Raw genomic sequence first — 27,605 nt, forward strand, 5'->3', positions numbered from 1 at the left:
GCAAGGTTGTCTTTGTCTGCACAGACATGACAGCCATGCTCTATGTACAAAAATAGGGAGGGACGCTCTCTACAGTTGTCACACCTATCTCAGACAATTTGCCAATGAGCAATACGTCACAGCATTCACCTGCTAAAGTAAAACCTTCCTGGAAAGGATAACTAGAGTGATGACCTTCTCAGCAGTTCGCGGCAACAAGTCTACAAATGGGAACTCCACCCTCCAGTCCTTCTCCTATACTTTCACAGGTGGGGGTACACATAGACCTCTTCGCAACTGCACTAAAATTCCCAGACTTCGCCTCCAGGTAACTATACCCTCAGTCCAAGGGCAGTGCTCAATGGATGTACTGGTCAGGTATATTTGCCTATCCTTTTCTACCTCCCGCTTCCATTTTTAGTTTGGAAGCTCAGGCAAACGTCTCACCCTAGTAACACCCACTTGGGCTCGCCAGCTATGGTTCACCACGCTACTGGAACTATAACTAGTTCCCCACGAGAAGCTTCCTCTCCACCCAGATCTTCTCACTCAGAACCATTGAGAAATACAGCACCCAAACCCAAAGGAACTCAAACTTGCGATTTAGTTCCTGAAGTCATAGAATTTGCTTATTTAAATCTCCCATCAGAATGTACGAACTTTCTTAAGGAAGCTCGTGGACACAACTAGAGCATGTTATGAGGCAAAATGGAAACCGTTTTTCTACTGTCATAACAAAAACATTAATCCACTTGACCCAACAGTAAAAAACATTCTTACCTTCATTTACAGACCTCTGGCCTTGCTTATAAATCTATAAGTCTACATTTAGCTTCAATGGCTGCCTACTTGCCAAATCGGCAACAACGGTTTGTTCAAAGTACCAGTTATTAAGGCGTTTATGGAAGGCCTTAAGAGTAATTCCACTTAGTTCCAACTACATGGAATCTCCATATTATACTTACTAGACGTATGGGTCCACCATTTGAACCCTTGCACAAATGCTCCATATAATTCGCATCTTGGAAGATTGCATTTCTAGTGCCCATTCCCTCACTTAGGCATGACGGCCAGCTCCACGCTTTAACCTTGGAGGAACCTTTCTTCCAACTACTTAAAAATAGGATAGCTCTTGGACAAACCCAGAATTTCTTTCAAAGGTGGTTTCATTTGTCACCTTAATCAGTTGAACTACCGATTTTCTTTCCACAACCATATTTAGTTGCAGAAAGGACCCTTCATACACTGGATATCAGAAGAGCTCTTATGTACTATATTGACAGAACTAAACCGTTCTGTAAAACTAAACTACTTTTTATTTCTTTTTCACCCCCCACACATATTGGATTTAGGCATTTCTATATGTATAAATAAATGCATTCAAGCATGTTATGCCAAAGCTTAAAGAACTCTGCCCACACCACCTAGGGCACACTTGACTCATAGGAGCATCCAAGGCTTTCCTGTGCAGTATCCCAAAAGCCGATATCTGCAAAGAAGCTACATGCTCTACACCACACACTTTAACTAAACATTATTGTATTGATGTTTTAGGACGCCAACACGCTAATGTAGGTCAGGCAGTGCTACTTACCTTTTCAAACTGCAGCACCCGTAGGTTAGCCACTGTTGTTTGGGAGAGACTGCTTTGCCGGCTTATGTCTATGCTAAGCATGTGTATCTACAGCCACACATGCCTCAAATGGATTGTTAATTACTCTGTAGACATCTGTTTATGGCATGTAGTGCTGTAGATTCACATTGTCACCCTCCTCCCCAGACACCTGTGGCCGTTGCAGTTCATTTACATTATCTTACTTGCATGGACATCTTTACAAACATTTATTTTACTCGTCTGTGGGAATACAGTCAAACAATGGAGCCGATGCCCATGCTCATTATCACTGAGCTTCGAAGAAAAACCTGCACACATCTAGACCCAACACTAGATGGCACAAGTATGCTAAGCATGTGAATCTACAGCACTGCATGCCACAAACAAATGTCTACTGGATAAGTAACATAATCCTTTATCCCAATTTTCCACCACCTCCCCCATTTTAGCAATTTGTATAAAGTGCATCAAAGACAGTCAATTTGAGTTTCCAGCTTGAGGAAGAGACCTTGGTAGCTACATGGTCCCATAGATGGTACAGGATCTTGGGCAGGATTTGTAGTCTTTGCCTCACTGATCAGCCAAAGTTTTTGCTTTTCACTCTGGTACCTTCTATATAGGCGCTCTGGTATACAGATTGTCTTGCTGTCGACATCCAAAGTGCAGTTTTCTGGCACAGCCTCTTTGTTAGGGCTGTGCAATGAGCAACATATATTAGAAGCACCCTCAGTTGCTGCTTTAATGTGCAGAACCCCTGCTTGGTTTCTTAAGGAGACTTCGTGATGGCCCCCACTGCATTATTAGGAAAAGACAGAATGCTTTTGTTTGTTCTTGGCAGTTTATCCGCCACATTTTTTGAGTCCACTTCTTCCCTATGACTGCATTGGCTTTGGTGATTAAGTGCTTGCTTCGGTGCCAAAGACCGGACAAAATAGAGATGCCTCGTCAATTAAAACAAGTACAACCTAAGGTATTTTTTTACATGACTCCCTGCTAAATCCTGCAGGAAAAAGGCAGGTGTCAGGAGGGTGGCTCGGCCTCTTCCGAGCTATGACTGGCGTAGATGAGCCTGCCATTGGCCTGGACTTTGCGTTTGTCCCGTGCAGCTGGCAGCGCTGAGCTAAATAGCACTACAGAAGGGTCATCTGCTATTCCCCCCCCCCCCCCCCCCCTTCTGTAGCAATGTTGGCTAGGGCAGGTAGTGCCCAGCAAGCTTTGTCTGCCCTCAGAACAGCAAGGCATTGCTGGTGCTAAATAGTGCTACGGGAGGGTCTTCCTTTGCTCCTCCCTGCCCTGCTACTGGGACAGGTAGTTCCAGCAAGCTTCGTAGGCTGGAGCTAGTAGACTTTGTTGGTTTACGGATGAAGTCTGAGCAGTTTGTTCTTTGGTGTTTTTGAAGCATTAACGCTTTAAATACGTAATGTCATTCTTCATTGTTTTGATTCTCTCTTCTGTCAGTGTATATTATCCTTCCTTCTCTCTGAGGTGGCTCTGACTTTATCCATTGATTGTTATCTTAGTTTTTTAGGGAGTTTGACTCTGGTCTCCCTCTTTGACAGACCCTCCCAGAGAGTTCTGGGCTGAAAGGGGAAGATCAAGTGACCTGTTTTAATTTGGATGAGTTTGTTTTTGAGTATCAATTCTGAGAGTAAATACCTTGTTGACGATATTCTTAGATGGGTAAGCCAAAATCTGTGTAATGAAAGTTACCAGTAAGTAAATCAGAGCAGTACCAGTGGACAAAGTGAAAGCATGGTCCCATTGTGTCTTAGGCCTGAGAAATAGCCACCATTCCACTTGTCAATTAAAAAATGCCAACTTAGGATCCCCTTTCCAGTAGGGTTTGCCATTATATATATTGATCTGGTAAAAGACCATTAATGTTGGGTGACACTGGTAAGTCACCAACAAGTTTAGAATGTACGTCAGCAATGATTGTAACCAGGGCCCTTTGGTGTACTGCAAAGGTGCAACAGATATGGCTTAGATGGTACGGGTGGAACTGAGCAAGCACCCTTCTAACATTTATACCTTAGCTTTGTCATGTTGTGCATGTTGATCTTAAAGTTCGCAAGTGGAGTTCCACGGTTTAATTTAGTGTTTGCAGTGGAACACTTTCAGATATTTTGGTTCTCATATAATGTTTGATATGGTTATCATGTTGGAGAAGGGTGCGAATTTAACAGTAATGCTGCATGAAACCAATGTCCCTGCTAAGTTTGTTCTTTAGGTTTAATGCCCTATGTACTTGCATCTCTTTCAATACGTGCATCCAAAATGAATAAGGTCAAAGTACCAGTTTCCAAAGTTGATTAGATCAAAGTTCAAGATCAATTTTAAAAAAAAGACCAATCAAATATAACAAATGAAATGACAAGTTACTATAACTTATATGTTCAATTTAGCGAACTAAAAATTAATTTTGCCAGATTCAAAAATGTATAGAGCAATGTGCGTGATAGTCTGGAAAAATATGGGTAAAAGACATTCATGCTGATCTGCATGTAAAAGAAATCTCTTAAATGCGTATGATTTAATTTGCTTCCTTCTAAGCATCACTGTTATAAATACATATTTTGCAAATTGCATGTAGTTTTGACTCATCAAAGTGCAGAATAAAAGTAATTAGTAACAAGTAACTTATTGTCCCTTTCACTCTTTTTCTACTTGAGTTCCAATGTGTTATTTAGGTTTTAGGATATCCTAGAGCAGTGGATTGGCCTACTGAACCAGGGATAGAACAGGAATCAATTTTTTTTTTAAATATATACATATATATATATATATATATATATATATATATATATATATACGTTCTTCTGTTAAGCAGCATGTCAGGCTTCCGTAATCAAAGCATTTTCTTTCTTTCTGTATGATAACCAATATGAGTATGTTATACTGAAGATATAAATTTGAACTTATCTTAATTTTGCGGATTGCCAAAACTGATGTTGCTCCCATAGGCCTGCAACCCTTCCCCAAATAATGCCCATCTGTTTACAGTCCTACAGAAGCCAGATAAGGGGCTTCCAAAGAGAGAACAGTAAGGATACTAGAATCAGTAGCCTTACGGCTAGAGTGGTGACCTCAAAGCTGGGGAACTGGGTTAGAATCTTGGAGGCGACGCTCAACATCCTGTGATTCTGGTCAAATCACTTTGATCTCCCCGTGCCTAACCCAAAAAAAAACAAATTGTGTCCATTTGTAAACAAGCATTTACAATGTAATGGTTTCGCCTTTGTAAAAGTAAGAGCTATTGGCATGTAATTCACAACATGTGTATTTGTGTTGGTTTTGAAAACAGATAAATAAATGGCATTGCCATTTACATTGTCATTAGAGTATTCTCTGCAGTCCCTAGCACTCCATAGCACTCCCTAGTCACTCTGCACTCCCTAGCACTTTGCACTCCCTAGCACTTTGCACTCCCTAGCACTCTGCACTCCCTAGCACTCTGCACTCCCTAGCACTCTGCACTCCCTAGCACTCTGCACTCCCTAGCACTCTGCACTCCCTAGCACTCTGCACTCCCTAGCACTCTGCACTCCCTAGCACTCTGCACTCCCTAGCACTCTGCACTCCCTAGCCACTCTGCACTCCCTAGCACTCTGCACTCCCTAGCCACTCTGCACTCCCTAGCCACTCTGCACTCCCTAGCCACTCTGCACTCCCTAGCCACTCTGCAGCACTCCCTAGCCACTCTGCAGCACTCCCTAGCCACTCTGCGGCACTCCCTAGCCACTCTGCGGCACTCCCTAGCCACTCTGCGGCACTCCCTAGCCACTCTGCGGCACTCCCTAGCCACTCTGCGGCACTCCCTAGCCACTCTGCGGCACTCCCTAGCCACTCTGCGGCACTCCCTAGCCACTCTGCGGCACTCCCTAGCCACTCTGCGGCACTCCCTAGCCACTCTGCGGCACTCCCTAGCCACTCTGCGGCACTCCCTAGCCACTCTGCGGCACTCCCTAGCCACTCTGCGGCACTCCCTAGCCACTCTGCGGCACTCCCTAGCCACTCTGCGGCACTCCCTAGCACTCCCTAGCACTCCCTAGCACTCCCTAGCACTCTGCAGTCACTCAGCACTCTGCAGTCACAGTCTTAGCCATCGCGCCCATATACAGCGTCTTCTGCATCCCTGAAGAAGAAACATATAGTTATCACAGTACCAATAACTACACAAATTAAGGTGGGTGAATGACATTTAGCGAAAGGACTACGCAGCCATTTGTTGAAAGGAAACACGGATGCTTCTGCCATGGCGCAGGGACGAACTTTCGCACAAAGCGGATATGATTTCTAAAAAGGATGATGGAAATATCTGTACATTTATTGATGCAAATATACAAACCTGAAACATTTATGTTTGTGGCTAAATGGTGACACATACGCGATACAGTAAGCAATTCGACATTGAAGACACAAGTATCGAGCACTCTAATATCAAGAGCTTGCACATGCAGCTTCCTATACAACATTACAAAGTGCAGAGCACGTAAGGAGAAAGGGCAACGGGCCTGCGATAGCAACCACCGGGTGGAGTCCCTCCGGCCACAAGAAATAGGCGGGTGCATGCAAGAGCGAGTACGAAAAAGGAAGACATTCCATTAAAAAAATGTGTTTAAGATTGACGTGCAACACATGCTGTACCAGTAGTACGAAAATATATTGTGTAGTTAATTAAAACCATAATACAAAACGTTTAAAAGGCACGTTAAAGAAAGAGCAGAAGAGTACGTCCCTGTGATACCGTCTAACGTGACTAACATGCTGTGTGTTTAACAGAATGAAAACCTCTGGATTAAACTTTAATTGGAATTAGCGGTTTACGTGTGCAAGCTTAGGTACCCTGGTTCTTTGTGAGTCGGGTGTCCCTTGTTGTCCTTACTTGCCTCCTCCGTCAACAGGGATGATCTGTGGTGCTGCTGCGAAAGGTCACCGCTAAGGCATGTGTGCCCCCTGGTCGGGTGCCGTAAAGATGCAGCGCCTCGTGCCTCCAGGGTGGTGCTGACGTTCAACTACTTTTTTTCCCTCTCTGATGCTCACCTCAGCAGGCTCCCTCGCGCCCGGGAACCTAAGGGGGCCTTTTGATGGACGGGCGAATTATCCTTTCATAAATGTTTACCAGGAATGGTTGTGAAAGGAAACCGTACATTGATGACCTGCCAGGGAACCTAAGCGACCGGTTCAGCCTCAGAGCCTCACGTGAGAAGTCCGTGTCTGCTCTGTGTGTTTTGTGACTTCACTGTTTTGAGAAGGATTTAATGCATCTTGTCAATCTCCTGGCAGTTCATTCGCAGAAGAAGTGTGTGTTTTATTACATGCTTAGTGATTTGATTGATTTAAAAAGTCCCTGTCAAAACCAACTGGCACCAAAGTCTTTTTTCCACGTGTCTACGTTGTTTGCGGCTGTATTGATGGGCGAATGAATTCCTTGTGTACTTGTGCAGGGGTTGATACAGAGGAATCCAGCTTGTCTACCACCTGATGGGCTAAGGGCCGAGAAACTGAATTGCCACCTTCAGCAGCAAAGGTTTCCCTGTGAGCAGGTGGTATTCATGCCCACTTGGAAACATTCACACTTGAACCACGCTGAGATGTGTTGTGAATGAAGTACAACTGGAGTTGTGGAGGAATGTGGGCTTGACCGGGGAAGGGTAATGGCAGACTCACCTTCCCATACTGTTTGTTTACACCACAAAATGTGCACCTCCTGGTAAAGTGTAGGACATCCACTGATAAGATTATCTAATACATTGGAACTGGTTCAACAAGCACTGACAAGGCCAATAGATCTGATTTTTGTTTGAGTCTTGACCGAAATATTAACAAGGAAAGGCACGGACAGCGGGAAGGAGGGCAGGAAAGGCACGGACAGCGGGAGGGGGGTGGGAAAGGTACGGACAGCGGGAGGGGGGGGCGGGAAAGGCACAGACAGCGGGAGGGGGGGTGGGAAAGGCACGGACAGCGGGAGGGGAGGGCGGGAAAGGCACGGACAGAGGGAGGGGGGCGGGAAAAGCACGGACAGCGGGAGGGGGGTGCGGGAATGGGCACACTGACAGCGGGAGGGGGGGCGGCGGGAACGGCCACAATCAAAAGCACTCACCTGGACCTGGACTTCCGGCAGCGGTCGGCCGTGGAATGACCAAAAGAAACATGGACGACCAAAAAAATAAACCCCGCCCACCGCCGCACTGACGTGATAAAAGGGGCTGGATGCGAAAAAATCACAGCAACGCCCACGAGTCGCCTCGCAGAATGACGGACGCCTTTCTCTTCCTATGGCTAGCCTCCATTTATGGAGCTGGCCAATGGAACAGAGAGCGGGACTTTTGTCCATACTGGTGAACAAAAGTTTTCGCCCTGCGCGAATGCTGCTGCGCAGCGGATTGCGAGGCGAAACCTAAAAAACTGGTGCTCAGGTAAAGCGCTCTGATACCTGATTTCACTGGTCTAGTTTGCACTACATAAAACTCTTTAAAAAAAAAAATACTAATATCAAGAAAAAAACCTGATACAATGAAACTCCTTATTATTGAATGAGTATGAAAACAAGAGGTGTGCTTGAATATTTGGGCATCTGTGAAATCTATCCCTCAGTAACCCCCTCGCCACGATATATCAAATCTAATAAGAATTTATCTAATTACTTTTACAAGGTTTAAAACTTAACCATGCCACTTACAGTTCTTAATGACATGTGCTTAAGAAGAATGAATTGACATTGGATTACAATCTTGAATATGTAGACACTGGCAATGTGTTACTTTTTGCTGATTAACCAACCTATGACTATTGATTTTATTAAATTAAGTTATCCTTACCTAGTGTCCTTGTACAAACTTTTGTTTTTTCAGTAAGTGCAGAGGGGTTTCCTAGTTATGATACGTCTTCAGAACAGCTTCATGAAGCAGGCTATGATGCTTACATAACTGGGCTATGTTTCATCTCTATGGCCAATTTTCTAGGTAATGTATAAAGCTCGCAACTAAGTTAGACCTCATGCTTTGTTTGTGGCTCCTGTTCAACATATGACCCACATTTTCCTTTTTTTCCTGATTGTTTTGTTTTAAAGGGTCATTCCTCACTCCTCCAAAATCCCACATATCCTGTACATCAAAACTCATTGGACCTTTTTTCAACAAGTAAGTCTTGTTTCACTTAATTGGGATATATCTTTTATATTGAGCTTGTGATCTTCAGGATGTTATCAACTTTGGCATTGTATGCAGCTCTTAATGGCTAGGTTTCTTTGGTTTCAAAAAAGGGCTCTGACATGCACAGTACGTTTTTGGATTCAGATTAGCATGGAAGCATGCTGAGGGGAATGACCTTCATTGCCACCTGTATGTCCCAACAAGCAGAAAGTATTGAAAGTTTGGCATGTCCACCCAGCTCCTCAAAAGACTCCAAACCTTAAGAAGCACCGCAGCCAGACTCATTCTGAACCTCCCCTAACAGACTAGCATTGCCCCTCACCTCCGATAACTCCACTGGCTACCCGTCCAGAAGAGATGCCAGTTCAAGAGCCTCACACATGCATACAAAGCTCTGCACAACCAATGACCTTCCTACACCAACCACTGAATAAGCTTCCCCTCGTCCATCACAGCCACAATGGGGGCTGCTGTTTGTCCTACATTGCTGCCAAGACCTTTTCAGTACCTGACATACAAGGTTTGTCAGTACTTGGCATTCGCTTTTCTTTTAATGTTTGTTTGTTGCCGCTCTGACTGGTTTGTCATTGCACATTTCTGATCTCTAAAAAGAGCTCTGAAAACATCATTTTCACAAAGTTGTGCTAATTGATTATCATATTGAAAAAACCTATTTGAAATAGCCAAATATGTCCCTTCTTAGACCAGTAGTTGAATTAAGGCTTTAAATGTTCTTCAATTGTGCTGGAAGTCAAGATTCTGACATTGTTTTGTTTCATAATCGATATATTTTAATGGATTTTAGTTTATTGTAATTGCTCATATAAAACCTTCCCTTGGGCATGTTTTTGAATCGACATTGAGACAGGCCCCTGTGATCTGTTAATGGTGGGGCTGGAGCTGGATGAAGAAACAGAGGAGATGCACTGGGGAAGTTCCTCGTTGCCTGCCCCTCACCACCTTCTGCTTTAGGATTTGGAGATGTCACAGGATTCTATTCCGTGCTGGAAGAAAAAAATTGGCATATTCCTTACCACATCAAAGACTAACCTACTGCTACTAAACCGCAAATGCTGCTTTTTCGGTGGCATGAGACTCAAGATTTTTAAGAGTATGAGAATACTCGATGGCCGTCACCTTTGTTTGCTATAATTATTACTCCTAGAAGCAAAAAGCAGAACATTTAGCGTATTCAATGAAGCACAAAGTGACACTTCACTAATTTATATTTATTTCTTTGTTATAGATTGTTTCTCATGAGGGTCATGGACATTCCATATCTTAATCTAGAAGGACCAGATTGTAAGTTAACTAATTTACTTTATTTGCATGCTGTTTTATTAGTGCCACTGCTTTAATGTTTGCTGGAGTGCATGCGCTGTTGCAAAGAGATGGTCTTTGTTCAGCATTTTCTCTTTGAAATTGTGAGCACTAATTTCTTCCTGCAGAGTCGGAGAATTGATTAACCCATTCCTCCTTGGTACTCAGCAGGAAGTTCATGCATTTCACTTTTCCCTTTGTATTTTGTGCTTTTACACATATTCTCTGAAATGTAATACTGTATTTTAATTCAAGCACATAAATGTTAGGTTTGCACTAACCATGTGTAGAAGATTCATCGGATGCAATGGTTTCAGTCGGTCACCGGTCTAGGACTGGAGGCCAGTTGTAGAACCGGGGAAAGGGCACTGGGATAAAAGATAACAAGATACAGGAATCTACACTTTCTCATCTCTTTTGAGGTCAAGGTGGATGTGAAGGTTGTAGTGGATCTCTATAAGATAGAGATGCCTTTACTAACTTCTCATTGGAACACTGAACATAACTTGTAATTGTGAGGTGATGTCTATTAGGAATATTGCTGTATAGCCAACCCTCGATGCGTTGACAAAGCTAAACATACAAAAATTGATTCTTACTAAATGCAGGCAGAATTACACTTCTCTAAAAATTTTAGAATAACTGCCTCAAATTTTGCTATACGACCTTTTATGGAAATTAATATAGTTTCTACTTTACTTATGCAGAAATAGAAAATAAGGAACATCAAGATCTTGTGATTCCCACAATTAGCAACTTCCAGACTGAAAATCAAAAAACCTTATAAACTCTCCTGGGCTCTCAATATCTCCCCTTTAATGGCTAGTCTGCAAACGAAATCTGTGTGGTCCTCTCTCCCTGTACGGATGTTCAGCCATTTTTAAAATTGTATCACTGCCCCGTATTTTATATCTTCTCCAGAATTACCCATACCCCATTCCGCGTACATGGTTTGCACAAGTAGCAGCCATTCAAAATAAATTCATGTGCAACGGTGGGGCGGTCAGAGTGGCGCTCCGCACATTTACACAATCCACATATTGCAGCTTGATAGCCGCAGTGGATGTGTATGCCTATTATGTAGTGCCCTATGTGATGGTAATAAACGAATGGTGGTACTGCTCCTCCCACAGATCCAGCATGTTCGGCGGAACATGCTGCTATGGATCGAGTCCCACTCCTACATTTATTATACAGCACAGTTCGCCCTGAGCATTTACTATCGGCCATCAGAGTGGTGATACAACTCTGGCGGGCCAAGACCCGACAGATGGGCTGGAAGGGGACGCTTAGTCAAATGACCCCCTTATGGCAGGGCACATATCTCTGCTCTGTATCAGCATTAACAGGATTCAAAGGGTGGGAACAAGTCGGTATCTCGACTCTTGGCGACGTAATACGCGGCACCACCATGAAATCTTTTCAGCAATTACAGATTTTGATCTACATAAAACACAATTCTATAAGATCTTTCATCTCCGACACGCACTTAGTTCCCCTCCACACGCTAGAATCCCTTCCTGAGTTTCAACATTTGGAGGGGCGACTGCTTACCGAGGATCTAGGACCCCACAAGATCAAACAGGTCTATTAGACGCTGACAACCCATTCACCCACCACACTAGATAAGACAAGGCTTGCATGGCATGCAGACATATCTGAACTCACTGACGATGATTGGGCCGAAGCCATCGCCAGCCCTAGGGGTGCGGCGGTGTCCGTGCGCTTTCGGCTTATCCCATTTAAATATCTACACCGCGCATATTACACTAGGGTACGTCTATGGCGGATGGGGGTTATTCAGTCCCCTATATGCCTGAGGTGTGGAGGGGAGGAGGGGTCCTTCTTACACACTGTTTGGAGCTGCTCGGCGCTACAGCAGTTTTGGCGCCAAATTCGTTTGTGTCCCCATGAGATGCTGTCCTGGGATCTTCCGCTCGACCCTCGCCTTTTCTTGTTACATTCCACAGAAGATTTAGGGGGAAATAGGTATAAACAACACCTCTTGTGTTTAGCTCTTGCAGTGGCCAAAAGGTATATAGCCCAAATGTAGAAGGCAACATCACCCCCGAACCTGGGCAAATGGAAAGCTGAACTAGACAAATGTATGGGGGGGTGAGATTGCTATTTTCGAGGCCCGTGGATGTCCTGCTAAACACCGCAAAATATGGACTAGATGGGCGGATTATCGCGGTATCAACCTAAGCTGTAAATTCCTTACCTTCGAGTAATCCCCAGGCATCGAACTGGATGTGGACGTTTTCGAGCAGTACCCCGTGTGTGCTGGTAGGTGGTGTTGGTCCGCTCGGTATTGGAAATTACATGCATGGTGCCTATATAGATGCCACTCCAGTGGCTCCAGTCCGTTCTTTTCCTTTTGCGCCATTCAACATATATGTAAGAGCTACCCCAGTCAATTTTTTGAATAACCTTTTTCCTCTACTTTTTGAGAATTTCTTCTATTGGTATTCTAGGAATGTCCCCCTAAGAGACCATTGGGGTTCAAGCCATGTGGTGCCTGTCACAGGCAGATATCTGTGACAGACCCACCCTTGGTTTGTTTTTGGTGCTGCGAGCGGGACCATGATTTCAAGATCTGAGAGGACTGTTGTGCCATGCACCTGAAGGCAATGAGGGAGCATTCCCACAAGTGCCTTGCCACCTGACGTTAGGCGACTCTTCGATGATCCTCATCTCGCTTACGTGGAATGCCCCTGGACCTCTCATAGAGCCACTACCAACAGTCCTTATCCAGATGAAAGTAATCTGGTATGTTCCCCCCGCAAAAGTCAATAAACAGGTCATAGACTTCTCTGCACCCATCCAAGTCCATGTGTGAGGGGCAGGAGCATTGATACTCTAGCCCGCAAGTGGGTCTGCTCCGCACCTACCTGATTTTCCCAGAGCGTCCCCCGTTCAACTGAAAGTTCTAGGAGTACATGCACTTCATCTTTGCGTGGCCTGGCCCCACCCCTTAGAGTTTCTCTGGGCACCACCGGTGCATCTGGGGCCGCCACTAGATTCCAGCTGTCGAGTCCCTTGGATTCGGAGCAGCTTCACCTGCTCTCGTATCAGCACTTCTGGCCCAGCACAGCTGACACCCCACTGCAGTGTTATCCCCATTGTTAAACCTGACTCAGACATGGAGCGAACCGGGGGTCATGGCCTCAGAGTTAGAGCCAGCACCTTTCATTTGACAGTACTGGACGAGGTGACAAATCGGAGAGGTCAGATGACACTTATGGATACCAATATCCCCTAGGCGACACAGAGGACAACTCGTATGAGAAACTGGCAGATGCCTGTGGTTTAAATACCTCACTAGAGGCTGGCTATGAGGGAGCGGGCCTGATTTGCAGTGGTGGTGCAGAGGGCGGCTGAGGTCTTGGCAGTCAAGCCAAATGTCTTGGAGGTGCTTAATCCGGACGTTGCCCCTAGCAAGCCTTTACTCCAATGAATGAAGCCCTTACAAATGTCCTCCTTGGGGTCTGGTCAAAGCCCTCAACAGGGGCTCATATGCACAGGACAATTGCCTGCTGCCATTGCCCCTCTCCTGTGGACCACAGCTACCTCAACTAGCACCCCATCCTGGAGGGTTTGGTGGTCCAAGCATTTACTTCCCAGGTCAATTCTGGTGTGTTCTATACAGCTCCACTGGATAGGGAATCCAAGACTCTGGACAGCTTTGGAAAGAGGATGTTCTTTGCCCAGCCTAGCACTGCAGTCTGTGAACACACTGTGCCTCTTGGGCCAATACACCCATACGGTTTGGGATTTGGTTGCGCAAGAGCTGTTTATGATCTCTGACTAGGCCCGCGCTCACTGTCCCAGGCTTAGCTGATGGGAGCGATGCAGCAAAGTTCACCATTAAGTGTGACCTAGACCGAACACTCGCTGGGCAGAGTGATTTTGTAATATGTGGCAATTGGGCACCATGCCTGGCTAAAAACCACTAGTATCTCAGGGTTCAAGCCTCATTCATGGACATGTCTTTTGATGGCGCACGCATTTTTGTTTAGAAAGTGGATTAAGTGCTGGAGCTCTTAAAGGATAGCAGAGCTCCGCCCAGGGCCTTGGACCTTAAAATGGCCCCTCGCCAAACCCAGTCTGCCGTTTGTGGCTACGGAAGGGGCTCCCAATCATATTCATTCCCTCCCAGCCTCCGAAGCCTACAGGCTGCCCACCCTTTTTGTAGCAGAGGGTGTGGTTCCCACAGACCATGTTCGAGCAACTAGCCTCCAAACACCCTTTAGTTTGCCCTCATACCACCATGAGCATCCAGTGGTGGGCAGGATACACCATCACCTGTACCACTGGCAGTCGATTACATCTGAGAAGTAGGTTTTACAAATTGTCAAAAAGGGCTACTCCATCTTCTTTCTGGACATCCCTCCACCCATGCCACCCATTTACGACTGGCTGATGAAGGACAGTCTCTCTTTGCTCCGACAGGAAGTGTTGACTCTTAGCCTAGGGTGCCATTGGTAGGATACCAGCATCAGAAGTAGGCCATGGTTGCTATTTCTGGTGCTTTCTGGTGCTTTTTGGTGCCTAATAAGGCCAGCGACCTTTGTCCTTTCATAGACTTGCACCATATCAACTTCTTCCTGAAAAAGGAGAAATTCAAAATGCTCACATTGGCTCGACAGGGGCACTTGGCAAACTCACCGGGGCACACGCTGGTCTGCCACTGCTGTTGGTCTCCGGCCGCCGCTTCCTCCACCATGCGGCAGCCGTGAGAGAAACTACAGCCCCCAGCATCCTTGGCGGTGACACGCCCACCGGGAATCGCGCCTGGAGGAGCTGAAAAGGCAGAGGTCGCACCCGCCTCGCGGGACGCGCGCGGGCATCGCCAGGCGAAGCCCGGGCAAAGGGTGGGCCGTCTTTGGCCGTCCGGGACCGGCAGGGGACGGGACGGGCTGCCCCCCTAAGAAGCCACAATGGGTAAGCGCAAACAACTTTGTAATGGGGGCCAAGTGGGCCAAGGGAACAAGAAGACAAAGATCCCACGACAAGCAGACACTATTATATCGTATCTTACGTCAGCCGTGGGGGTGATCACAAAAGAAATTGCAAACGCTGAAAAAGAACTGGGCTTAACAGCTTCGGTAAATGAAGAAACAGGCCATCCTGAGGAGGGGGTTACACTCGAGCCCATAGGTCAACAGCTCGAACCTCAGTTGGACCCCAGCCACGCCTCACCACTAGCAGCGGCCCCAAATGAAGGTAGCCAGGGACCTCTCCAAACCCAGGAGGATTTACAGACCATATTAACCCACTCGGGTAAGGGCAGGCAAACTAAGAAGTGCAACAGGAAGACTAAGCACATTAACCGCATATCGGAGGACATGGAGGATGATCTGGTCAACAGGCTAAGCTCCAAAATTGAAGGGCTCATTAATTTGCACCTAGAACCGGCTTTGACTAGTATCGCCAAGGATATCATCGATGTTCTTAATACGTGCGTAGCTGGACTGCTAAGGAAAAGTGCTGCTCTGGACAATATTCCAGGACCACAGACTTCGCACCAAGGGAACACGGTGCATAGCGACACTTCAATTACACACCCTAATATAGCACATGTACCTGTTGTCACTACTGCCCGAGCTGGGCCGGTTCCAGAGGGGGATGTGAGGTCCTCTGTTCTTGAGAGCAGTAATGTAGTAAAGCAACATAAGTCTATCCTGGTTGGCCAACAGTACTGTGGTAAGGATCCTGGCGTGATGCCATGCCAATTCAACCTACATCTCCCGCCACAAGCCGCCCCCTTAGTGGCTGTCTTAACAGGGGTTCCCCCACTTAGGAAAAATGGATCTGAAAGCAACCAAGAGCTCATGGAAAGAACCAAAACATGGTGCAGTAATTATTCAAGTGGAAATACTGACATAGCTGCCAGTATAAATATGGTTAGAAGAGTACTTTGGGTGGGCCGACAAAGAAAATCACGCGAAGGTGATTGTGTGGTAATCAATTTTAAAACCGGAAATATAGCAGACCGCCTCTTATGGGACGGTTCTGAGTTGTCAACCCCCGGCCTTAGGCCCCTCCCCCTTGGGTATTTTTATCCACCCCCTCAAAATAGGGCATGGCTCCTAGCTGCCCCAGTGGCGAAAGCACACGCACCGTATATAAACGCAAATAGTTGCTCACAGCCAGCGCGAGAAGGGGGGAAATCCACTCAGGGCTACAAACACAAATACTGAGACTCAAAACACAACGGGGTGCACATTAGGAAATCGTTTCTCTCCACTCTCCGGTTTGGAGGAGAACAATTGACTAACTAATACCCAGGCACAGGCACCCATAGAGAGGTCACCAGCTCTATCCTGCGGAGTTTTGAGCTGAAATATAGCTGGCTTAAGGGCCAAAAAGGGTGATGAAATCTGGGAGAGGTTTTTAAAGACTTTTGACATATCCCTCCAAGAGACTTGGGATCCCCTAAACCGTTTTTCTTTGGACGGTTACTGTCAGTTCAGTATACCAGCAAAACGAAGCACTGCAGGGAGAGCGAAGGGAGGGCTGATTAGCTTGTTCTCCATAGAGTTAAAGGGCTTGCTCTTGCAACTTGAGACCGGTTGTCAAAACTGTTTAGTAGTTGAACTTTCAGTCTCTGACACCAGGAAAGTTCTATTTATTAATTTTTATAATTCTGTCGTATTTGCTAATAATCTAGAAAGGTTAGAAAAATTCCTTCTAACCTATAGTCTGAAGTCAAATTGCTTTGAGATCCTATTGATGGGAGATTTTAATATCCACCCCTGTGAAAATCTCTGTATGAATAACGCGTATGAGGGCCCACCGCTCTCTATAGCGTCTCACTTCGAACATACTAAGCAGGGGGAGGATTTGGATCTTTTTTTAGCAAATTGGAACCTCCGAGTCAGGATGTGGGGAGGTTGAAAATAGGATCCTGACATTCAAGGGGAAATACAAGGGTACAATCATCGATTTATATATTTTTAACATCATTCATGTTACCTCATGTTTTAAGATATTTTAACGAGGTTTCCACCTATAGTGACCACAATCCGGTGATAATTGAATTATCACCTGGCGATCCATTAACATTTAGGCCCACATCACAAAAGGCCTTGACGGAGGTGGCCCTAAAGGACCAGGGGAGAAGACTAAAATGGGCCAAAGTAGCCCCAGAGACCCTCTTATCTGAAATTGTATCTAATGTAGAGGTGGAGGTAAATACTTGTCTGGATTTTGAGTCACAAGGCCCTGACACTATTAACGCATTTAATAACATCTGTGTACAAATGAACCAAAGACTACTTGTAAAAGGAAAACAGAAACCGCAGACTGGCAAAAGATGGTTCGATAAAAACTGTTCACAATCACACGCTGCCCTCCTTAAGGCTTTAAAGACTACCCCCAGGGACAGGGGGCTCATAGCAAACCGGAGACTTGCATATAAACAAGCATTAACTGCAAGAAAACGGGAGCTACGGGATGAAGCCTGGACAAAACTTTTGACACCTGAAATTTTAAAAGACAGTGGGAAATTTTGGGCTACTGTTAATCAGCCACTGTTCACGAATGATGACAATTCCCCTCTTGATTGTAACATCATGGATGAGGTCTGGATAGCCCACTTTGAAAACATATACAGACTTCCTGCCCATGGACAAAAATCTGTACCTAATTTGCCCGAAAACACCTTGTCCCCGTTAGTTTTTGAGGTGTGTGAGGTAGAAAGGGCAATAGGGGAGATGTCAAAGAACAAGTCTCCCGGGCCTGATGGGGTCCCAGCCGATCTGTTTAGAGCTGCCCCAAATTTTTGGTCTAAAATCCTAACCAATGTTTTTAATTCTGTAGGGCCAAATATTCTGCCAGCCTCGTGGGTCACATCGATTTTATTATTCCGATTTTTAAAAAAGGTGCCAGGCAGGATCCCTCTTGTTACAGACCCATTTCCTTAATCGATTCTTCGGTTAAGGTGCTGGGCCGTGTGGTCCTGCATAGACTTAGTGAGTGGCTGGATGGGAAGGGGGTGCTCTCAAATGCACAATATGGTTTTAGATCTAAACAGAGTACCATTGATCAGTGTTTAAACCTCCATCTTTTAATTAATAAGCATACAGCTGCTAAGGAGGGGTCTTCATACATGGGATTTATGGACCTCTCCTCTGCTTTTGATCTCGTCAATAGGTCGAAGCTCTTGCACATACTTTTAAGCATGGGAATTGATCTACCTTTAGTACACTTTTTAGCAGATTTGCACTTGGGCCTTACCGCCACAATTAGAGTTAACACTGAGGGGCGATGCACTAGACACTTTAAGTCAGAAAGGGGGGTTAGGGGTGCATTCTTGCACCCCTGTTGTTTACACTATATATAAACGCCCTAGAGTCACAACTGGGGGAGATTTCTTTGGACATCCCACGTATAGGAGAACTGGTTATACCAGTTCTCCTTTATACGGATGATGCCGTCCTCCTGGCCCGCACTAGGGTAGGCGTGAAAAGGCTGTTAGACGCACCTGGAAGCTTCATGGAGAACCTTGACTTAAAAATAAATGCAAAAAAATCCCAGGTCATGATCGCAGGGAATGTGAATCGCAAAACTAAAATCAAAACTTTCTTCTGCAGTGGGGAAGCTGTCTCCAGGGTGCCCACTTTTCCTTACCTGGGAGTCGTCTTCAACGGAAAGGGTAGTTGGCGCCCACAAATAAATACCCATAGCATGACATTTGCTAGGACCGCCTCAGCATTAATGGGATTCTCAAAAAACCTTGGGGCCAGACCAGTTGAAGCCCTTTTAAAGGTTTATAAAGCTAAGTGTTTGGCGGTTGCCATGTATGGCTCTCAGATCTGGGGCTATACCCCTCATGCTAAAATACAGATAATAGAAAACAAATTCCTGAGAGGAGTTTTAACTGTCCCACAGTGTACCCCCACTTTTAGTATCCATACTGAACTAGGGGTTGGATTTGTTACAGATCAAATCAAAATAGCACCTTTGATACATTGGTTAAAAACCTGGTTAAATACAGAATTTTCCCTTAATCATATCATTCTTAAAAAATTGTATAGCGCTGGATAACGCTAACAAAGTCCCATGGTTGTCCTACATAAAATCTGGTTTCCAAAAAATAGGGCGTTCAGTCCTTTTTTCCTCACCTGAAACTATAACTAAAAAGGATATCGCTCTGACAAAAAATGCCATGCTGAACATACTATCATTAGAGCGAGATGATGAAACCATTCGCAAGAGCCAACTATGCCTTAGTTAGTTGTCCAGGCCCCAAACCTTATCTGATTTTAGTAAATAACTCATACCATCGGTACCTCCTAATCAGATTTCGGTTCAACCAGATACATTTTTCCTTGGTTTTTTTTCAAACTTGGTGTTCCCCCAAACGGGCTGATCCCTGTAAATGTGATCATTTTTCAGTACAGGATACTTTACACTTTTTTATGTTCTGTGACCGATACCAGGAGTGTAGGAGGAAGTACTTGCTTCCCATCCTGAGGGAGGCGGGATTTACACAGGTTAGGCCAGCTTTGCTGTATTTACAACAACTAAATTCACCACGAACAATGTTTCATGTCGCCTGTTTCCTGGTTGCTGCTATCCGTATCAGGAACAAGAGCACCACTCCTTCATTGACCTCACATAGTCCAGAATAACACATTTTTTTCTCTTTTTACAATTTATTTGAATGTACAGCATAATTGTTAATAGTTTTAAAACGTTTTTAAGATTACTCTTATGTATGTGCCAAAAGAAAGTAAAATAAGTATAAAATGTATAGGATGATTTTTAAATTTAATATGAATGAATTTTTTTAAAAAGGTGTAAATTAATTGTTTTGTTATTGTAATGATTGTACCATGACCTTTTATGATATTAAGTTATCGAATAAATAAATTTGACTGACTGACTGGCTCGAGTACTGTCTGCCCTGGTTCCGGGAGACTGAATGGTAGAATTGGATTTGCAGGGCACATACTTCCATATCCCCCGCCCTGCCTGCCCATAGGCATTACCTGCGATTCACTGTGGGCCAAGAGTAAGTTTGGTTGCTGTGCTCCCATTTGGCCTTACCAGCGCCCCTTGGGTGTTCAACAAGGGAATGGCGGTGGTTGCAGCACATCTGCAGAGGTCAAGGGTTCCAGTCTTCCCCTACCTTGACAGTTACCTCCTGAAGGAAGGCTCGTCCAGGCAGTCATAGCCCATCTTTAGACTACGGCAGACCACCTGTTTTTGCTGGGTTTCACTATCAACAAGCCAAAGTCACACCGTCCCACTCTCAGATGCGCTCTTTCATCAGAGCTGTTCTGGGCACAGTGCAGTTTCGGGCCTATCCTCCTGAGCAGTCAGGCTAGGTTATTCAGGCTGTGATGCAGATGTGTCAGCCTCTAGTCTGGATTTTGGTGAGATAGACTCTGAGGCTGTTGGGCCTCATGGTCTCCTACATCCTACTTGTAACACATACCTGCTGACATATGCAGGCACTGCATTGGGATCTGAAGTTCCAGTGGGCACAGCATCCGGGTTAATCATATGGTCCAGATCTGGGAGGGAACTGCAAAAGATTTGCAGTGGTGGCTGACGAATCGTGAATGGGTCAGTGGCTGTCCTCTCCTTTCCCCAACCAGAGCTTGCTGCAGTGACAGATGAGTCACTCCTGGGATAGAGCAGCAATCTGGGCGAGGTGGCTATCAGAGGACTCTGGTTTCCGGCGGAGTCTGGGCTTCACATCAGATGGTTGCAGCTTCGGGTGATCCGCTTAACATTGAAAGCCTTTCTTCCTCCGATCAAGGAAAGGCTGGTGCTGGTGTTCACTGAAAACACTATTGCTATGTGATACTGCAACAGACTGGGTGGGGTGGCATTGTGAACTCTTCAAGAGGCTCTGTGCCTCTGGACATGGCTGGAACGCCTTAGCATTTCCCTGGGGCGGGTTCTCTGAATGCAATGGGGGACTAACTCAGCCCTCAATGCCTAGCTGATTTTGAATGCTCTCTCCTTCCAGAGGTGGGACAATGTCTCTTCCAAGAGTGGTAATAGTCTTTGTTACCTCTGTTAGCCCCCGCTGAGAATATGCAAAGTCAGCAATTCTGTGGGCTGGAGTTTGAGGTGGCTCTCGCTCAGTGACTCATCTAGTGTAGAGCTCTGCCTCTTTTATGTTTTTCCACCCATACCACTCTTGCCTAGATTACCTAAGAAACTACCATGCCCAAATCATTCCTGTGACTTTGGGTTGGGCACTGAGAATATGGTATCCTGAGCTGTTGAACATGAGCATCTGATCCCAATCAGGCTGGCATTTTGGGAGGTTCTTCTGCCGCAGCAACAGGGAAGGGTGATGCACTTGAATCTGCACACCCTCCATCTTCATGCTTGCAGATGGAGCGGTGACAGTTGACAGCTTTAAACCTTCCTCTTGAAGTGTCTGTTATTGTGGCATCCAGGCATACCTCCATGTCGGTATACGCCTGCCCCTGGGATAAATTTGTGGGACGGTGTTCACCTAGAAACATTAAACTTCTCTGCACCCATTTCTCAGGTTCATCTGTTTGTTCTATCCTTGGCCAGCAGGACTCGGCTCTGGGCACAGTTAAGAGCTGTTTATCGTTCATTTTTTAAGTTTCCAGACCAATCTTTCTTGTTTCAGTCACATGTTCTGTCTAGAGTTCACAAAGGTTTACAACACATTTCTCCTTGGGCCATTTTTTGTTCCCCAATGGGACTTAAATCTGGTCCTGACCTTTTGAATATGTACGCCCAATGAGTTGCTGCACAACTGCCCTTTCAGGTGGATAACCATCAATACTTTTTTCTTCATGCCATTACATTGGTCAGGAGTGTTGGTGAATCGCAGGCACTCTGTGCGCCCTCCGAATACCATCTCCCCGGATAAGCTGGTACTCCGGACACGTGCATTGTTCCTCCCGAAGCTTGTGACTTCTTTTTATGTAGGTCTGAACCTCACTTTGCCTACCTTCTTTTCTCTGCTTCATCCTAGTAATGAGAAGAGGCTCCATTGTCTGGATCCAAAAAGAGCGTTCCATTCTACCTTGATCGCACAAGAGTTTTGGTGGATGAGCAACTCACTGTAGGGTACATTGGGGGCCAAGGAAAGGGAAGTCTGTGCAGAAATGGACCATCTCAAGATGGATAGTACTCTGCATTAAGTCCTGCTATGCACTGACCAAAAAGAAACCCCCCTCAGGGCTGGCATGCTCTTTCTTCCAGAGCCAAGGCTGAGACCACTGTATTAGCTCACGGAGACCCTGTCCTGTACATTTGTCAAGAGTAACATGGGCATCTCTGCACACATTTACCAAGCACTACTGCCTGCACAGTCGGGTTTGCTGTGATAGGTACTTTGCCCGTTCGGTTCTGCATGACTTCCTGGCTTAAATCTGTTTAACAGACCTACCTTAGAAGAGGTTGTGCTTGGGTATCTATTCTAAAGTAAGGAATTTATGGCTAGAAGTCTACATTAGACAAAAACGTTATCTTCAGTAATGCCTTATCTGGTTGAGACTATCTAGCCGCAGATTCCTTATGGATCCTCCCTGCTGTGCAAGCTAATAAGTTTGAGGGTGACCCATGGAAATTCACAGCAGTGTTAGTCTTCATCATGGCTCTGCTTTCCTGGTGTAGAAAGTCATGAAAAGGAGCAGAAGCTTACGTACTGGGGTGGGGTCTATATGGGCACCGTGTACATCACTTCTGCCATGGACAGTGCCAATAATGCTGATGGGGAGCCGAACGGTGCAACCTACTGGCGCACAGGCGTTCTGCTCAAACATCCAAATCCAGTTTTACGCCTGGAAATAATCTAAGTTAAGAAATCTGCGACTAGACGGTCTCTACCAGATGAGACATTCCCAAAGATAATTAACTTGTTAATTCTGAACATCTTGAACACCTGATACATTTGGTTAGTGGTGGCTTTTAGAGAAGTATTGGTGCCCAAATTGTGATCTGGAGGCATTGGCGTTTTAATAAATATGCTTTCACTCTGTCAATGTTTGCAGCATTTATGGGAAAGTTCTTTTTGGAAAATTGGGCAAAATGTGGCTTTTAACTATCCCTTCAATCAGGTGTTTGCTTTTGATCAGGTCTACCATCCTTTATAGATTCCTATTACTCTTCCTTTTACCTAGTTTAAATTGCATTCTTTGTCCATTGTTCCTATCTATCACATGCCTGGACTATTCTGTGATAACTTTGACCCCCTTCATAATTACTTGCTTCCCCTTTTTTCACTTACTTTTCTCAGACCTAAAATTTCACTTAAAGAGCACACATTACTGAACTCCTTTTCTTGTCATCTTAGATTCTGATCAGTTCTGTCAACTTGCTATTCCCCTGCCCCCTTTTCTGTACCTTACATCTTTGCGTCTGCCTCGTCATCTTTTCCTGTTACCAGCGCAGGCCATTGCCAGTCTAACGTCCATCTTTCCTTTCTGTCTAATGCTGTCTCCACCATCGTTGATGATGCTCCCTTGACTCTTCCATATACTCCCTCTTGAAAACCACCCCATCCGTGCATCTGCCATCTTCCTTGTACCCCTTGCATGGGTATTGAGCACAGATATATCCTCACTTAAATCCTCCTACAGCTCTTCATTGTTGATGTGGGAAAGTGCCTCTTTTATACATTCACCCCCATTATTTACCCACTTGTAATGATAAGCTTTTCATTGGAAGTGCACTGGATTCTGGCTAACCTGGCCCTAGTGCAAGTGCTCATTCCCTAAAAGCTACACAAATGGTAATTGTAATCCAATTGGTAAGGAATTTGGCACCCTTGTAATATTCTGGTAAATGTTAGATCTGGTAACTGGAGCATGGGTTCGAAGGGCTGCAGCATGCATTACGCCACCCAAAGGGACCCACACTCAAACTAAAGGCCAACCGCCGTTGCAGGATGCATGAAATGGTGCAATCAACTTACACAGAAATACATTTTGAGGACATGTACTAGGCACTGGTAATTAAGAGTTACCCAGCTACATGATGACTTCACTTGAAAGTACTGGTGTTTGGTATCAAACATTTTTTCTTAATCTGTACTGATGCCAATATCAGTTTTTTAGGACCTTAGAGGTGCCCCCTGTAGCCCAATTAGTCTTAGTATGTTGGCTGACTGGGCTTTCTGGCCCCCTGCAAATGAGTTTTTTGAGGCCAGGAACAATGCCTGCTCATCAGGTGTTCTCGCCTCCTCCAGCAGGATAGCTAGCAATTTAGCATATTAAGGGCAGGGGCATCAAAGCCTCCGCCACCTTTGATCTGCAACCCGGCTTCTCCCACCCAAACCTGGCGTGTGCCACCCCTTGCCATGTAGACCATTTGGCACCAGAGCAGGCAGGAAATTAGTTATTCAGGAGGCAAGTTTCACCCAAAGGCCAGCTACAACTCTAAGGTGGGCTACCAGAAGTGAACAGCCAGAAAAGGTTTTCACCATCTTGTTTTCGGTGAAATAGTGACTTCTGGGTCAGGGTAATGCCCACTCCTCACAAGAAGTGGTTATGTAGGGTGTGTAGTTACCCTAGGGGTAGGTAGCTCGTCTACTACCTTGTACTCCCCTATGCGCTCCTAAATTGATTATTCTGATAGATACATCTGCCAGTGGATTCCTCACCTTGTGAATATCCCCCTTGCGTCAGCAACATTCGGAAATTCTTTTTGTAGCTTCATGCCGACGTGGACTTGGACGTCTTAGAGACACGGCATCGCTCGCGACTCCGCTGACGTCACTGAGGCCTACAATAGGCCCACGCCGGCGTGATGACACCAGTTCCCTTTTTTCTGCGTCGTCGACGCTAACGGTTTCGGGATACTCAGTAGCCTTAGGTAACCCTGTTACTATTTTCCCTGTTTTCTTGTTTTCTTGCTTCTTTGTCTCCCTAAAATGTCGGCAAAGAAGACCGGATTCAAGCCGTGCAGTGAGTGCGGGAAGATAATGTCCATAACGGATCCGCACCAGGACTGTATCTGGTGTTTAAGCTCCGACCACGACGTGGATGAATGTTCATCTTGCTGAAAAATTAATCCAAAGGCCCTGCGAGAGAGGGAAACCAAGCTTCTTGTGGCGAAGCTGAAGGCCGGCAAGGGTAGGAAGACTTCAAGATCCCGCTCGAGGAGGACGAAGTCTAGGTCGAAGTCAAGATAGAGATCTCGAGAGGGGTTGGCTTCGAAGTCCTCCTCGGACCATGCTTCTAGGTCGCATAAGAAGCACAAGAGAAGGAGGCATGAGTCTCGACATCATTCGGGTGAGAAGTCGGGCTCGAAGTCGAGGTCGCCCAAAAAGGTTTGATCGAAGGTGATTCCGTCGCAGGAGAATTCGGATCGGGAAGGTGAGGCCTCTCCTTCGGAGTCGCTAGTTCAATCTCCAGCTCCGGCTTCTAATCAGTCTCCGATGCCGTCACTGGCTCGAGAGTAGGAAGTCCCTGTGAAGGAGGAAGAATCGGCACCTGTAAAAGAGCCGGATTCGATCCCACCTCGAAAGGTTTGAGGGTGTTCATCCACCTTTTCCTGCACCAGGCCAAAACCCATCAGCGTTCCTGAACGCTATGTATGGCGTATTCTCAAGGGCATGGTACCCCTCTATGGCACCTTCGGGTCCCATGGGTCCACTGGCAATCAATTTGGGTGTTCCACACTCTTATGCTCCGGCTCCGTTCATGCCAGCCCCGACGCTGCCGTGGCAGTACCCGGCTCCGCCGAGGTAGTCACCGGCTGGGCCGAAGTCGACGACTCCAGTACCGGCGTCGCCCGCTCCAAGCAGACCTCTGGAGCTTCCAACTGGTCCATCGGATTCGATACCGATGTCGGCTCCGTCGGAGTCGATGGTGGATCCGGCTGCGAGGCGTGTAAAGGAGAGGTCCAGGAGGGAAGCACAACACCTCATGGAGGAACGAAGGTACATAGTTTCATCCAGACATGGAGGAAGGTGAGCTGGATGAGGATTGCCTCGAAGAGCTGGCTGATGCTAGTGGCCTAGATTTTTCCCCAGAGTGGGAATTACCATCAGGTCCAGATGCGCCTTCGTAGGACGTCCAGCCACATCATGTGGTGATGAGGAAAGCAGCAGGTCTTTTAGATTTTACATTACCAACTGTTGAATTTAAGTCAAATCTGCTGACGGAAGTACTTCATTCACCGAGCTCAGCAGTGGAGCCGTTACTCCCATTTAATGAGGCTTTAGATTAACTGAACCCATTATGGAGGTGTGGAAAACGCTGCTTTCTGCACCTGCTGTATCAAAGTGTGGAGAGGAGATATAGGGTGGCACCAGAAGACCCTGCCTTTTTAACATTTCACCCTTCTGAAAGCCTGGTGATTCAGGCTGCGTGTTCTAAGAAGACAGTTGGTGCTTTTCCCCAAGTGCCTGGTGACAAGGAGGCTAAGAAGCAAGATCAAGTGGCCAAGAAGACATTCTCCTCCGCAAGTATGGTGTTAAAGTCAACAAATGCCACTTGTCTCATGGGGAGGTATGTGCACGCACTTATGGACTCAATGCGCTCGTTAGTTCCTAAGATCCCGGATGACTGCAGGGGTGACTTTGAGGAGGTGTTGTCTGATACTCAAGCAGGAGCACGACAAGTTATCCAAAGCGGTCTAGGTACTGCTGATTCTGTGGCAAGGATCATGGGCCCTGCGGTAGCCACAAGAAGGTCAGCTTGGCAAAGATCCTCGGTTTTTTCTGCAGACGTACTGGCAGCACTGTTGGATCTGCCATTTGATGGAGTTGGACTCTTTGGCAAGAAGGCAGATACAGCCTTAGAGAGGTTTAAAGACAGCAGAGCAACTGCTAAATCTCTCTGGGTCTTCAAGTAAGAGGTTCAACGACCAGGAAGTTCAGAGGATTTGGACCTATAGACAAGGTCAGCAGCAGCAGCAGCAGCAAAAAACCCTTGTATAGGGTATATACATACATACATGTGGGTCCGGTGGGAGGTCGGCTTACCTACTTTCTACGGGATTGGGAATCGGTTACATCTGATCTTTGGGTTCTCAATCTCGTAGAAAATGGGTATGCCGTTCCCTTTCGGGAATTCCCTCCCAATTACCCTCCTTGCCAAGGTTATTGCACAGAGGAGCATCTGTTACTTCTACAGGAGGAAGTACAGACTCTGTTAAGAAAGGGTGCGATAGAGGTGGTCCCAGAGCAGGAAAGGGGTCAGGGATGCTACTCCCGGTATTTCCTGATCCCCAAGAAGGATGGCAGACTTCGTCCAATCCTGGATCTCAGGATCTTGAATCTCTATCTGAAACAGGAGAAATTCAAGATGCTCACCCTTGCACAGGTTCTTCAAGCGCTGCTGGAAGAGGAGTGGATGGTGTCGCTCGACTTGCAGGATGCGTATTTTCACATACCAATCCTGAAGTCGCACAGGAAGTATCTCCGTTTTACGGTGGGGTCGCAACACTACCAGTTTGCGGTCCTTCCTTTTGGAATTACTACTGTGCCTCGAGTCTTCACCAAGGGGATGGTAGTGGTGGAAGCACATCTCAGAAGGTCGGGGATCCCGGTATTCCCTTATTTGGACGACTGGCTGATCAAA

General features: G+C 46.0%; 1 protein-coding gene across 2 annotated transcripts in view; it reads left to right on the forward strand.

Annotated features, from left to right (window-relative positions):
* PARN (poly(A)-specific ribonuclease) overlaps positions 1-27,605 on the forward strand; it is a 615,197-nt gene that overhangs the window by 297,206 nt on the left and 290,386 nt on the right. For both annotated transcript variants that reach the window (XM_086941354.1, XM_086941353.1), the window contains exons 17-19: positions 8,449-8,559; positions 8,667-8,736; positions 9,995-10,050. In XM_086941354.1, the coding sequence (XP_086797480.1) occupies positions 8,449-8,559; positions 8,667-8,736; positions 9,995-10,050 (237 nt within the window). The remainder of the gene's footprint in view (positions 1-8,448; positions 8,560-8,666; positions 8,737-9,994; positions 10,051-27,605) is intronic.

Source organism: Lissotriton vulgaris, chromosome 10, assembly GCF_964263255.1.
Source record: "Lissotriton vulgaris chromosome 10, aLisVul1.2, whole genome shotgun sequence".
NCBI lineage: Eukaryota > Metazoa > Chordata > Amphibia > Caudata > Salamandridae > Lissotriton > Lissotriton vulgaris.